The sequence below is a fragment of the Salvelinus fontinalis genome, chromosome 11 (assembly GCF_029448725.1).
Source record: "Salvelinus fontinalis isolate EN_2023a chromosome 11, ASM2944872v1, whole genome shotgun sequence".
Classification (NCBI taxonomy): domain Eukaryota; kingdom Metazoa; phylum Chordata; class Actinopteri; order Salmoniformes; family Salmonidae; genus Salvelinus; species Salvelinus fontinalis.
In genome coordinates this window covers 37,906,272-37,921,629 of record NC_074675.1, presented here as the reverse complement: position 1 = coordinate 37,921,629, position 15,358 = coordinate 37,906,272, and the positions used below count along the sequence as shown (strand labels likewise).

At 45.0% G+C, this 15,358-nt stretch overlaps 1 protein-coding gene across 1 annotated transcript; it reads left to right on the top strand.

The window, feature by feature from the left end:
• Positions 1-167: 167 nt before the first annotated feature.
• On the top strand, positions 168-15,358 carry LOC129865664 (N-acetylaspartate synthetase-like). The gene is made up of 3 exons (XM_055938609.1): positions 168-627; positions 2,332-2,496; positions 11,064-15,358. Exons 1-3 carry the CDS (start codon positions 312-314, stop codon positions 11,429-11,431), a joined length of 849 nt encoding a protein of 282 aa, XP_055794584.1. The 5' UTR covers positions 168-311; the 3' UTR covers positions 11,432-15,358.

The following is a 15,358-nucleotide window of genomic DNA, read 5'->3' as shown; positions in this document are numbered from 1 at the left end:
TGAGAGGAATGTTGAGGTTTTTAAAAGAATTTGACCGGGTGCCTCTCTTGTCTCTATCCGCCTATCACAATCGAATGGCGTAGCGCCTCAGCCAATGTGCACGCTGTGTGGACCACCCCGGCCCCTGAATCTGAATGCATCCACTACGGTCCATTATAAATAGGCTAAAGGTTTGCCTGCAACCCTTGGTCATGCAGAAACGCTCAGGGTTGCAGCAGAAACAGTCCCCGTCTTTTTTCTTTCCATATTTATAAACGCATCATATCCCATTGATATTATTTCTGAGGTTAAAGTTCTTTGAGGCCAGTTGCATGCATTGTTCGTCTCCAAAAATGGTTTGCGAGACTAAAATTGTTGCGGATGAACACGATGCCATACAAGGGACCAAAAAAGATTCTATTATCGTTTCCTCCTCGCAAATGTGGACTTCTTCCGCACCGGCACCGAATCCTATCGAGGAAAATGATGTGAGGAAAGATACGGTTTTTATCCGTGAGTTTGAGCGCACGGACCATGTGGAGGTGCGCCGTATCTTTTATGAGGGGATCATGGAGAGGATACCCAACACCGCATTCAGAGGCATATTACAGCAAAGTCAAACCCAATTCTTATATGTTCTTCTGACACGTAAGTGACAAGATTTCCCATATACCTAACGATTTACTGGCCTGAAATTCGTTAAAAGTTGCCATTACGCATTGAAAAACTATTTTCCTTTTACCCATGTATTTGCAAATTATTCTTGTCAAAGACATTATGAATAACCCATCCATACTAACACATGAACACCAATTATTGTCAAAAATATATATATATCTTTTTTTTAAAGTTAGAAGTGAGTTGAAATGCAGTTGAAGGAAAGACATCATCTGTTGGAGCATCGATATGTCAATTGATAATTCGTTGACCTCTTTTCTTTCTTTTTAAAGTGCTTTATTCATTTAATGGCACAAATACATGCTATGTGAAACTTTCATCAAGAGGAAAAGGATTTCATATTATACAAATTCAACAACAACAAATACATTGAATAATTGTCGATTTCTTCTCGAGTTCGTGTGTGGATGTGTTTTGGATCTCCGATACCGGCATGTAGCGTAGCTCATGTGCAGCACCGCATCAAACCGCAACACAAAGGCATGGCTAAAACGCATGGTGCATGTAGCCGGGGGGCCTGTTTGGTGTGCATGTAGGGGGCAATGATGTCAGTTGCCGGTTAGGTTGGATGCATTAATTAATTAATAGAATGTGAGGATTGGCCCACAATGTGCGCTAGCGTGCACTCATTGCACCCTATCACCAGTGTCCATCATCATAGGCTACACACATATTTCACTGTGCCTGCAGGCAATGCACCACCACCACTAGCCATGTGTGCATGTTGGCATTGTTTATCATTAATTAGCGGAGATGTTAATTTCGTAAATGTCCTCATGTATGATATGCATGGGTGTTCTTATGGCACACTTGATCCATATGGTCAGACGCATTACAGATAGCCTAGTCTGTGATGTGAATGAATGGCATTGCGCACCAAATTACGAATCACAATTCACCACAACATGTGTTAGGCTATATATATTCCATAATCATTATTGTCATTTAAATGTACACCACCTAAAACAAGACTTTTGTACACCTCATGCCTTTGTCTGTGCCGTGGTAAGTGACCATAATGACCAACAAAACATCTCACATAAGCCTTTGTCACTGTTGACATTTTGTCTGAAAATGTGTGTATAATTGTTTTATTTATTTATTTAACCTTTATTTAAAATGCTTTAATTCATATGGATATGACACTATAATTCAGAACCACGTCGCTACAATGTAGCCTAATGTCAATGTTGACAGTAAGCACGCCATGTCGTGGTGCAATGGAGTAAAATATGTTTGCATGTCAGACCAGACGACAACATAATAACATGCAATGCTGCTGCACAGCCTGTCTGTGTGGCGGGTTTCCACTCTGGCGCTTCCGCGCGGCCAAACCAGAGAAATAGGCTACTCCAAAAATCACTGACTGTAAATGGACCAGCGATGATATTGATAGACTGTGTGGAATATCTGTTTGCATCCAGTCAAATAAATACATAGACTCAACATAGGATGTCATGTGATGTTTTTCTCGTCGGTTGTCAATCGCTCTCTCTACAGTAAACAAAATGTGTGATATTAGGGACTGATCTTCTTTATTTTTAAGCAACTTATTTTTTGGAATGTCACTGTTTGGTTATATAATATATATTATGTGTGTGACTTCCGCCAAAATCCAACATTTGATTCTCTTTTCTGACAGGTATCGTTTATTTTTCTTCCTTATCTCCATAGTAATGTGCTTTGTTGTGAGCAAATCCCTCACGCTGACCTGCTGTGCGCCGTTCGTTCTCATGGCCGCGCGCTACTTCTACAGCAGCAAAGTTATCCACAACTATCTGGCCTGCGCGCTCCGAACAGACATGGCGGACATCGAGGAGTATTACATGAAACCCACAGGTAAGAGGGGTAGTGGGAGATTGGACACAAAACAGAAACTATATATAATCTGTGAAAATGTATGGTCTGTTGTCTTTGTCAACATATAAAGTTCATTATTATTTTAGTGAATTATGGGATTTAAAAAAATGATGGGACACAAAACAACGCCCTATGAAAATATGGAATTACAGACTGCTTTGAAAGTATTCAAATGACCCCCCCCCCCTCCACACAAACACACACACACACACACACCCTCCCCTCCCACACACACAAAGTATAGAGTCTCTCTCAGTGTCATAGGCTCTCCCTGCCTGTATTAAGCACAGCAGGAGTTGGATAGTGACAGCATGGCTGAATTCCAAATGGCACTCTATGCCCGAAACAGCACACTAACTGATCAAAAGTAGTGCACTATGTAGGGAATAGGGTGCCATTTGGGATGCAACCTGTGTGTTCAGAAACAGAGGCAGTCTGCCTGCCTATTAAGTATGCGGGGCGACTCGCTCCGCTCTACTTAGTTACAGAGGGAGCCAGGGCACACCATGCTACTGGGCCTATTGATTCTGAGATGGAAACTGCTGATACACTTTCTGTAGCAGTCTGTCCACTCTGTGTCGGCCAAGCCTCATTGGAGTCATTTCCTCAACTATAACTAGGAAAATCAATCACTCTCATATGAACCGAAACACTTCCTTCCATTCTGATAAGAGGAATTGAGCTGTGACCACACTTCCTCCTGGTTCCGTTCCAAAACGTTGGGCTATAATCAAATCAAACCTTTTTCTCTTTCTAACACACACACACACACACACACACACACACACACACACACACACACACACACACACACACACACACACACACACACACGCTCACACTCACACACACACACACTTCCATCCACCCTACATTTTGGGGTCAGTCGGACCCTATTTGCGAAGCTACTTAAGGGCAGGTGTTCGTTAAGCCCATCATTGATTTTTCTCTTTGTCTCTCACTTTGTGTCCGGCAGCTACAGGTATCCACTGTGTGTGTGTGTGGGTGGGTGTGTGTGTGTGTAGGAGTCACACAGGAAATTAATGGGATTAACCGCCGCAGGTCTTTTTGTGTGTGTTTGTTTGTATGTGTGAGCGTGTGGGTCTGTCAGCGATAGACTGTGTGTGGGTCTGTCAGAGAGAGACTGTGTGTGTGTGTGTGTGTGTGTGTGTGTGTGTGTGTGTGTGTGTGTGTGTGTGTGTGTGTGTGTGTGTGTGTGTGTGTGTGTGTGTGTGTGTGTGTGTGTGTGTGTGTGTGTGTGTGTGTGTGTGTGTGTGTGTGTGAGAGAGTGAGTGAGAGAAAGAGCAAGCGTCTATATGATAGTGAGAGTGGGCAGTGTATGTGTCAGTAGTCAGTGAGTCATACAGTGCAGGGTGAGAGGGTCAGTCACTGACACGATGAGCAGCAACACGGTTATGTCTACCGGCCTCAACTAGCCAGGAAAAGATAAATACTGTTATCTCTTCTTCAGTGTGTGTGCGTTTATTCATCCCACTGTCACTAAAGGCCAGCTGTTACTTCAGTCCTCTGCTCAGCTCATAGGTGTGTGTGTGTGTGCATAGGACTTACCAGGAACAATAGGTGCATGGGGGGGGGGGGGGGGGGGTTAACTAGGGATTCTTAACAACAAAAGAACCAGGACATTCATTCTACCAGCATGAGTTCTCCCTGAAATCCCTTTGGTACTATCAACCAATCAATAAATTCTGTTTCATTAACCAACCGATCAATCCACTTTACTCAATCATCTGGCCTGTACATATACACCACTGTGCTGTAGTCTATACCAAGCATACACAATTAACAGTAACAAGGCCTTATAGGATGTTATACAAGACATAGCGATGGGTGTGACTCAAGGGGCCAGGGTTCCGGTCTGGAAGCACGGTTTCTACCTCCTCCGTGTAAACAGGCTACAAACCGGATATAGACGGTCCATGAATCGGCGTATGCGAACTTGAATACATTATGTTGAAAACAACGGTCGTACATCTTGGATGCGGTCTCCAGTTCTTTTATACCTCAATGGCGTGAATAGGCACAAGGCAAAACCAAGCTCCTTGACCTCCTGTACAACAGGGCAGTGTAAAGCTTGGGTCCAATCCCAAATGTTACCCTATTGCCGTTGGGCTCTGGTCAAAAGTAGTGCACTATGTAGGGGATAGGGAGCCATTTGGGACGCAACCGAGGGGATAAGTAGGTGGGCCAAGGTGTCTCCACACTCCAGTCACCTGGTTCCATCCTGAGCCCCAGAGCAGTGATAACACTGGCCAGATGGGTTGTTATCAGCATATCTGAGTCTGGCCACGGGCCTGTCTCATGCAGGGTCCTGTCTAGACTGAGCAATCCACGGCTGAATCGCAAATGGCAACGATACCTTATATAGTGCACTACTTGGTTATGATCGATATAGTAGTGCACTAATTAGGGAATAGGGTGCCATTTGGGATGCCGGCAGCAAACAGTCTGGCCCTATTCACTTCCCTGCTAATGACGGTGAGCTCACTCTGTTCTGAGGGGGTTAGCGAGAGCAGGTGCACCACTACTGTCACGCCCTGGTACCTGCTACTGATCTTAGCTCTGAGAGAGAGCGAGAGCGAGAGAGATCCACTCCCTTTCTTCCTCCCGTCCCTGTTGAAGATGTAACAGTAGCTGTGGAGAACTGGGTTAGACGTCAGCCGGAGAGAGAGATAGAGAGAGGAGAAGATAGGATCTTTCATCCCAGCTCCAGTATATTCTTTATTCTCCATCCAAGAGGACTATCTAGCTACTAGATGTCACTGAGTTTACGATGTTCTATAAATGTCATAGCAAATTTCAGTAAGCGTCTTATTCATTCATAATACAATGACGCAACCAAAAACACGTCAATAGCACAGAACCGCTCCTCAAAAAAAACATATTTTTAATCAACGCTAGTAAAGAAAAATTCTTCCACTGCTCTGTTTGCTACAGTCTGAGACTGCTATCGTTGAAGTCGTCTGTGGCGACAAGGGGCACGAGGGGCGTTGTACAAAACAAAGTCATCAGCGATTGGAGCGTCTCTAACCAATCAGAGTATCAAAGCCAATGCAGAATTTTCAAACCGCCACTTTACCCAGGTGTGTTCTGGCTCCGACCCAACCCATCGGTTTGTGGACCAATCAGACGGCCCCGAATGTGTTCGCATTCGGTGAAGGGTCAGGGAGGTTCTCAGATCCAGACTCCTCGTGGAGAAGAAACTAACGTCCACGGGCGTGGCGTGTCCGTGGCGTCGCATTTGACCGGCGCAAGGAGTCTGTAGCTAGGCAACAATGGACCCACACCAGAAGCAAAACAAGATGTTAACAACGTTATCGTTTCTGAACACTACAGTTAGTCACTCCCAGGTGACCAATCCAATCTTTAATGGATGTCCAATAATGTGGTCCGATTTTTAATGGATGACCAATAATGTGGTCCGATTTTTAATGGATGACCAATAATGTGGTCCGATTTTTAATGGATGACCAATAATGTGGTCCGATTTTTAATGGATGACCAATAATGTGGTCCGATCTTTATGAATATGCGGGTGAGACTCGCAGATAATAGCCACATTATCTTAGAGGTTCATAAAAATGGTTTTGTGTAGAGCTTTTAAAGGAAGAGGAGGGGGAAGGGACTTTTTATGATCCCTCCTAGCCTCTGACCCTAGGATTAAGAGGACCTAAATTGGAGACACACACACACACACACACACACACACACACACACACACACACACACACACACACACACACACACACACACACACACACACACACACACACACACACACACACACACACACACACACACACACACACACACACACAGACACACACTGATTAGCCCGGGCAGGGTATTAAAACTAATGTGAAAAGGCCAGTGCTGCAGCCCCTTTAAGTGATTAATGCTCCTACACTGTCTCAGAGCTAATGGAGCTGTAATGGAGAACGAGTGCAGGCTGTGTGTGTGTGTGTGGTTGGTTGTAACGTACAAGGGGCAGGAAGTATTATGTATGACTGGACACAGGTAGATATGCTGGAGCTTGTAGGTCTTGAGATCTGTGTGTTTGGGCATGTGCTGTGTGTGCCCGTACACCTTCATGTGTGTAAACATGTGTGTGTGGATGTGTGTATGTAACCATGTGTATGCCCCTGGTCTCCTTGTCCGAGTCTCATCTGTCAGGGTGTGGTATAGATGTCAGGCAGATCCATACTCCCAGCATGCACTCCGTTCCCAGGGGAGGGAGCATGTCATGGGGGGAGGGGTCTGTGACTTGGGGAGTGAGGAGGCCACGCACTGCAGATATCACACCTCACATCGCTCTCCCGCACACACACACACACACACAGGCACGCTTAACCCTAAAATAGGGACGATCTGTAACGAGCATCAACACACACACACACACACACACTTTAAGCGGACACAAGCTGTTAATGAGCTTTTGTTTCATCTTAGACACACGCACAGTCAGGGTGTGCGCCGTCTAGACTCAACGCTTATCGACTGAATTACCCTCATATGTTTCAACGGAAAGGATAGACACTAATCTTGTTTAGCACAATAAAAAGGGAGGGGGTTCATAGTCATGTCATAACGCCATATTGAACTGTCTCCAACCCATGCACATGCATGGCAGGTAGCATATTCTTTTCCTTTAGCAGTTAGAAGAGAAAAGGCTGTCACAATAAATCCTGAGTAAAAAATCGGTACTTTTAGAGCACGTCCAAGCTCTCTCTCCTTCCATTCCCCCTTGCCGCCATGAGATTTTGTCTGCATCTTTCAAGTCGACCCACCCCTCCCCCTTTTTGTCGGTGGTAGAGTCCTCTTAGCCTGGTTAAATCCAAGAACCCCCCCCCCCCCCGCGCTCATCTTGGTCTGCCCCGGGGCTATGATAGATCAGCTCCCTTGTCTAACCCCCAACCCCTCCATATTGCCCCCTCCTCATCTACCAATACAGGAGGACTGAAGACAAATGAATGTCCTACATGCTCTATGACCCCGCTCTCTATTCCAGCTATCTCCTCTCTTCTCCTTCTCCATATCTGACTCTTAACCAGCAGATCCCTTCTTCTCACAGCCCCTTTCTTCCCAAAGGAGGGGGAGAGGGAGAAGGAGGAGGAGGAGGAGAGGAAGAAGGAGGAGGAGGAGAGGGAGAAGGAGGAAGAGAAGGCTCGCTTCTGAGTTTCTCCGACCGACCTTTCTTTCATCATGGCGTCAGACACAGGACATGAGTGTATGTCACTGTCTCAGGCCCCTACACACACACACACACTCACTTGCAAAGCTAGGCCTGGGCTGGCGTGCCTGGTTGTCCCGTCCCGTGCTGACTGTTGGCACAGGCCTTGCTCAGACAGATGGTGATGGCTTCAGCTTCAGAGGCGTGGCCGTCCCTTCGCCCCCTCCCCCTACCTTCCCCCTTCCTCTTTGTAGCCCCCCAGAGACAGGGCCCTCTGGGTAACTAACTGCACGCCTCACATCATGCTCTCTTCTGAGATAAAGCACCGGAAACTAAAGTCTGATTTGGAATTCGCTGTCACATCGTGAGTATAAGGTCAAATACCACCACACTGTTAGATATCTGAAAAAAAATTAAGAGAAACCTACCCTTAAACAGAAATGAAGAGAAACCTACCCTTTAACAAAAATGAAGAGAAACCTACCCTTTAAAAAAAATGAAGAGAAACCTACCCTTTAACAGAAATGAAGAGAAACCTACCCTTTAAAAAAAATGAAAGACGCTGACACGGTACACCGTACCTTGAGCGAATCTGCCCCTTCCAAAGGGGAGCCATTCCAAATCCACCTCATACATTCTCCTGCGTTGGGACTACAGACAAGGAAGAGTCAACACCAGGAGTCATTGTCTGACCCACTCTGAACCCTGCACACACAATATGACCAAGGTCAATTGGGGATACATGTCCGGGCCCACCATTCACTCTGCTTGTAGATCTAGCTGCCTGCTACTGCCTCCCCAGCTGTGATGCCCACATGTCATGAAGTGTGTGTCTGGATCAGCAGGCTTGTTACCGCGGCGACCCTGCCGCAGTACAGCTGACAGTTGTTTTATTCAATCAAACACTAATCCAGTGAATCCCACAGGGCCCTTTAAATCCCTCATAACAGTTGGCCTCCAGCACATTCACATCGTCTCACCACTCGCTCCATGACGCGATGTGTTTGAGAGAGTGTGCTTGTGTGTCTGGTATGTGTGTGACTGTGTGACTGTGTGTGTGTGTGTGTGTGTGTGTGTGTGTGTGTGTGTGTGTGTGTGTGTGTGTGTGTGTGTGTGTGTGTGTGTGTGTGTGTGTGTGTGTGTGTGTGTGTGTGTGTGTGTGTGTGTGCGAGTATCAGACTGCATGTGTCGGTGACCATTGGAAGACGGACACACAGGTTTTACATTCACCAGTCAGCCAGTCAGTCAGTCCCAGAAAAGGAAGAATATTCTCTGTGCTGTACTTGACTACAAGGACATGTCACCAATACCGCTGACATTGACAAAAAGGCTTTTTTTAGCACTGTTTACTGTTGCATCCAAATGACACATTTTGCCGGCTGAAGGAAAGAAAATGTTATCTGCTTTGACCTTGTAGTTCTTGGAAGGGTTTGCAAATCAAAATCAACTTGGGGAGACGGTTTATCAGAATGAGGATATAGTAAACCGGTCTTCTTTACAACGACTTGCCCAACATCCTCCCAACATGGTACTGTTTCGATCCCTTTACAATGTAGCCACGACACACGGAGGACAGTACTGTACTCTCACATTACAACAGTGACCGACAGGGAATCTTTGTACTCTCGTTGACACAACTAATATCTGGCATGCTGACAAACGGGATTCTATGCACAGGTAGAAACACGGCAGGCATGGACTTAAGAATACGTTACGAAGTTGAGCGGAAAACATTTAAATACTGTATAAAACTGCTTTTACTATGACTGAGACCAGGAGTTTCGTTTCCTGATCCGGTTCCATTGTGGATGAACATTTCACTGTTGATGTGTGTGTTTGTGTAATTCCTTCTCTGTCTGTGTGTCTGTATTTGTCTCTCTGTCTCTCCCTGAGTGTCTAATCGCCCTAACGTTGATGGACAGCTCGGTCTACGATTGTCCTTTTCATTATGAGCATCTCTCAGAGCGAATAATGCTATTAAGCAGTTAGCACCGGCCTCTGTCTGCTTTTCATTTCACTCCGTCTACCTCCCTCGTTCTCTCCCTCTCTCCATTTGACTCTCTCGCTCATGCTCTCCGTCTCTCTGATACACTTCATTCAGTCGCTAATGGAAACACCAGCCGCCACTATGTGACCGGAGTGTTTCGTGTGTAGAATCCCTCCTTCCTTACTTCCTTTTAGTAGATCCGTCCAGTTAGTGGATTTGACAAGGCCATAACTGGCACATATTACCAACAGGACAGACTCTCTCATATAGTTCTATAATGTGTGTGCCAGGGCCATGTGATATTCCACCTCACTTTCTAGCACCCACATTGGTACTTGCTTTTTTCTTCCTTGCACTGATTCTGCTGATAGGGGCTATTTCGGGGATAGGTCTACTTGCAATATGTGGCTGTTTTCCCCTTCTAAACTTAGTCTGTAAGTAGCTCTGCGTAGGAGCTATGCTGAATGACTAAAATGTAAATGCTACAGTGCTATGATGTTCTCAAAGCAGCTAGCCTACCCTTACCACAGGTTTTACACCGGTCTTACCAACACTCTTAGACAAAAAAGGGACATCTAGAACCTAAAAGGGTTCTTTGGCTGTCGCCATAGGATAACTCTTTTGGGTTCCGTGTGGAACCCTTTCCACAGAGGGTTCTACATGGAACCAAAAAAAAGGGTTCTACAAAGGGTTCTCCTATGGGGACAGCCAAGAGTGAACCATCCTCATGTTTGCCATCTTAACTGCATCACATGGTCGTGTTAATTGACAGAAGCCATTGTAAAGCAACCTCTAATTGCTCTGTAATCTGAACCCATTAACACCAGTCCGTAATTAATGAGATATCCCGATACACATGAGCAGTGGTGCCGGGTTAAAGTCACAATCTGCCGTTTCACAAGCCCAGGCTGCCAGCTTGTAGGCATATTTCATTAAAATGGCCTTTGAACAGCAGGAAATATTCCAGATTGTGGCTTTAATGATTGTTGTACTGGCCGTAGTTAGAGGATGGGAGTCCACTCTACATTTGATCCACCCAGCCAGAGGCGCTGAGGTCTGGCCTGCAATGAGGTCCCAGGTTTATGGCAAATAGTGTAGGGGGCTAATGGGGCAGCTTTGCTCACTTCTTATTGCTTCAGTCCTTCACTGAGTCAACCAGTAGTCCAATAAGGACAGCCGTGGTCCGTGGGCAGTCATAGGCCCGGCTGCCACTCTCTTATTGCTTCAGCCCCTTCACATCAGGTCGTTTTGGGGGTTAAATATAAAGTATATATTCTGTCAGATTTGTGTTGGTGCTGTTGGCAGTGGTATGTGATATGTGTTGCGTAGGTATAGTGTGTGTGTGTCTAACTGGGCTCTCTGGTCCTCCAGGCTCGTGTTTCTGGGTGGCAGTGCTGGAGGGTCAGGTGGTCGGCATCGTGGCGGCGCAGGGCCGGGAGGACGATAACACGGTGGAGCTGCGCCGCATGTCGGTGGACTCGCGCTTCCGCGGCAAGGGCATCGCCAAGGTGCTGGGGCGCCGCGTGCTGGAGTTCGCCGTGCACAACAACTACGCCGCAGTTGTCCTGGGAACCACCGCCGTCAAAATGGCCGCCCACAAGCTGTACGAGTCACTGGGCTTCCGGCGGACGGGCGGGAGCGAGGACTACATGCTGCCTGGCATGAGCGGCTCGCCGCTAGAGAGGCTCTTCTTTCAGATCCGTTACCAGCGTTACCGCCTGCAGCTCCGCGAGGAGTGAGGGGTGAGAGAGGGAGAGAGGGATGGAAAGAGAGAGCAACGACACCTCCTCCTCGAAGCAGAGCCCCTCGCCCAACGAGCCTCGACCAAGTCCCCGATCGATCTTATACTCCTCTGACAACTTTATTTTGTATCAGTTGCATCTTCTTACTACTTACCACTACTATGTCTATTCATTATTTCTAAGTCACTAACTTATGGGTTTTTGTTTTACATTTTAGATTTAGTGTTTTACCCCCCCCCCCCCGCCTTTGAGTAAATTATTTTTGTTTTGCCTATTTTCCCGTCCTTTCCTGTTGTAAGAAAAAATAAGCCCTAACATATATCACCGTCCCATGCCTATTCAAATGACATCATCAATTGAGTGTTCCCGTTGCTTTTGATAAAAATTTGATTGCAATCAGTTTTTCGATCATCATGACAAAATCCACCCCCCCCCCCTTCCTTCCACCCTCACCCTTCTCATTAATACCAGAATCCCCTCCCACCCCCTCCAGAACACCAATCAGAGGCTTAATCAAGAGAGTTGCGTAACATTCCGATAGAAATATATCATGTAGAACAGACATTGTCCTTTGCCATGGAAAACAGGCATTCGTGTCCGCCCTATACATGGCATTTCTATCTGAAGAATTTCTATCTCAAACGCACCCTGTCTCTCGTTAGCCCGCCTAAGCCCTCTCCATTGTCACAACAACGTTTGTGCCCAAAAAGACCTGGACAAAAAGACAAAGTAGGTTGGCATTTCTCCAGCACAGCCCATATTGAAGCACAGCAAGGGTCATCAAGTGTACTGTACCAGCCCTGTGGAGAGACAGGAGGAACAGGCAGGATGCGTACTGTGGAATCCACACTGTGGATCCTGTATAGGCAGGAAAACAAACACAAACAGGCTTGCGTCCCAAATGGTACCCCATTCCCTATATATTGCACTACTTTTAACGAAGGCCCATAGGGCTCTGGCCAAAAGTAGTACACTGTGTAAGAAATGGGGTGTGATTTTAGATGCAGACACAGTGCATTTTCTGTTTCCTAAACCCTCCTGCTTTCTGCTTTCACTATTTCCTCCATCTTTGGTCATGTTCTCTTCCCCTCATTCAACACAGTGTCAGAATCTAATTCTATGATTCCATTCCACCTGCATGGGAACTATGAAGAGGGTCTCTGATTGGTTGGGAAGACGAGAGGGTAGTTCAGGCCAGGGGTACGTACCCATGCAGGGTGAATACTGTGTCAATGTTAATCATATTACTAATTTAATCATGGGTTTTTCTAATGAGTAAATTATCTAATCTAATGAAACATTGAGTGTTATTGAGTTTTATGTGTAATTATCAATTGTTTACTAATTTAATCAAGATAAATTTGAACAGTTTGAATATGTTTGGTATTTGATTGAGAAATTAGATTTTGTTTTTAAATTATTCACAACATTTGATGGAAGCATTGCTACTTTGTAGTATGCACATTTTATGGATACTCCTACATGTACATAGTAACCGCAATCTAGTATATATTTAAACCAGGTTATTGGGGGAAACTACTTGGGTAGACCTAATACATTATTCAAAATATTTGCGGACTTACAGTACATAGCTGGCTTAACAAAATGTTTCTAAGCACAAATTTTTCAATTTGAATTTAGACACACTACTATATCCAATTTACAGGTATATTTAAATCCTTCTGTGTATGTGTTAATGTGTATACAGTTGGAATACTCTATACAGTATGTAGCTGACAAACCCAAAATACGTCCCTCTCCCTCCCCGTCATAAAGATAACCACTCTCTCCATTTCCATCCTCCTATCAGAGACAGAACCAGCAGAGGGAGAGATACAACCTCTATGAGCCCAAGAGTTTGTGTCACACTTGTACAAAAATTAAGAAATGAAAAGTTAAAAAAAATATCATTAAAAAAAACATAGATTTAAAAAAAATCAACAAAAAGATGTCATGAATTGTGCTGATCCTCCTTGCCTTGACTTCTATTCCCCCTTCTGACCCCCCCATTCATAAGTCTGACTGCAACCCTGGGCCAGACCCTCCCACCCCCTCCACTCTCTTCTACCCACTCCCCACCCCATCTCTGCATGCGCCACAGTCTTGCTGCGCTGCTTTTATTCCACCCCCCCCCCAAAAAAAACGCCCCTATTGTGATGTCATCAAAACAGTCTGACCGCCCCCTGCAGCGATGGTGGAGGATGCATAGGTGTGTGTGTTGAATTTGTGTTTGTGTGTGTTGAGTGTCTGGTTGAGTGTTTGTGTGTTGAGCGTGTATGTGTTTGTGGATGTATATATGTGTGTGTTGAGTTTGTGTGTGTGGAGGTAGGGTGGATGAAGAGGTGCATTAAACCCACTCACCGCAGCGCAGCACTGCCTTGATGACATCAAGCCTGCCAACTGTAAAATGCAAAAGCAATGCAAGTGTGGCATGCCTCTGTTCCTGGTGTGTGCGTATATATACGTACGGTGCCTGCCCTGGAAAAATAATCGGAAAACGACATAAAAAAAATTTAGATATTTTTTAGCTGAACATATAAACAAAAATGTGTGTTTCTTTGTCAGATTAAAAAAAATAACATTTTTTTTTGCATGAGATGTGTCTTTGAATGAAAATGTCTTAGAGGATACATTGTACCACATGGCAAGCAGTGGGAGAAAAAAAAACGTTTTCATTTTTGTATTAAGTTGATATTATCAATTGACTCTTTTTATCAAGGGAGTGGGGATATCATGCACAGTGAGAAGAATCCTATGGAGACGTGACAATGTCATAGTTTGTCCTTGTGTCGTTTTGACAAACGTCAAATAAAGCAGTGAGATCATGTTGATGTATCAGATGTTGGGTCATTCGACTAACTGTCTGCTGTATTATCAGAGGACTTCTCACTGTTCTGACACCCCCCTCTAACTCATTCAACCATGTGAATTGAGATGTGGAGGGCACAAAAAATTGAACCAGTTAGCCCAAATGTTTTCTCCTTCTCCAATTTCACCTGGTCATAAGTAGTGCACTATATAGGGAATAGTGCCATTCGGAATAGTGTGCCGTTTGGGACGCACATTATGATCTAAATGATGACGCACCTTATGATCTAAATTATGATCAATGCCCCCATCTGAAAAATTCAGAACAGACCTGGGTATAGTATTTTGACCTGGATCCACTAGAATGTAGGAGGCAGAGGTTAAATGGTGAGGCTATAAGAGCGTACTTACTAGGAATGTATGCCAGAGGAGGCTGGTGGGGGGAGCTGAAGGAGGACAGGCTCATTTTAATGGCTGGAATGGAATAAATGGAACGGAGTCAAACGTGTGGTTCCCATATGTTTGATACCGTTCCAATAATTCCATTCCAGCCATTACAAGAGCCCTTCCTCCTTAGCTCCTCCCACCAGCCTCCTCTGGTGTTCACTACAAGTGTACACTACGTAGTAGTGTAGTAAGTGGACTCATGTCTGTTAAAAGATGAATGTGAAGTCTTATCAAACTGAGCCATGAATGCTGCTGTCGCCATTTCAATAATAATATACCCTCTTGTTAAGCATTGTGGGAGATCTCAGCCTAGGCTACTATTTGTGTTCTTGATAAATTACGTAATATTATAGCAAGACTCCGCAAAAGCCTTATATACTGTAATAATTACATGCTGACATTCAAATATCCCACCAACAATCTATATGGCTTAAGGTAGAGAACGATTAATTTCCTGTTTTAAGTTGTTAGAGAGGAACAGACAAACTACACTGATATGTCACTAGCCTATAATGCATTTGACTGTATTCTGTTTTGTAAAAGGGTCAAGCCTGTGTTTATACGGTGAATGCTATGCTATGCCCTGTTTGGTCTGGTCTTAGTACTTCTTGATACTGGTAAAGCACACGCAGTATTAGAACGTAGAATAAATACTGTATGTAACCACCA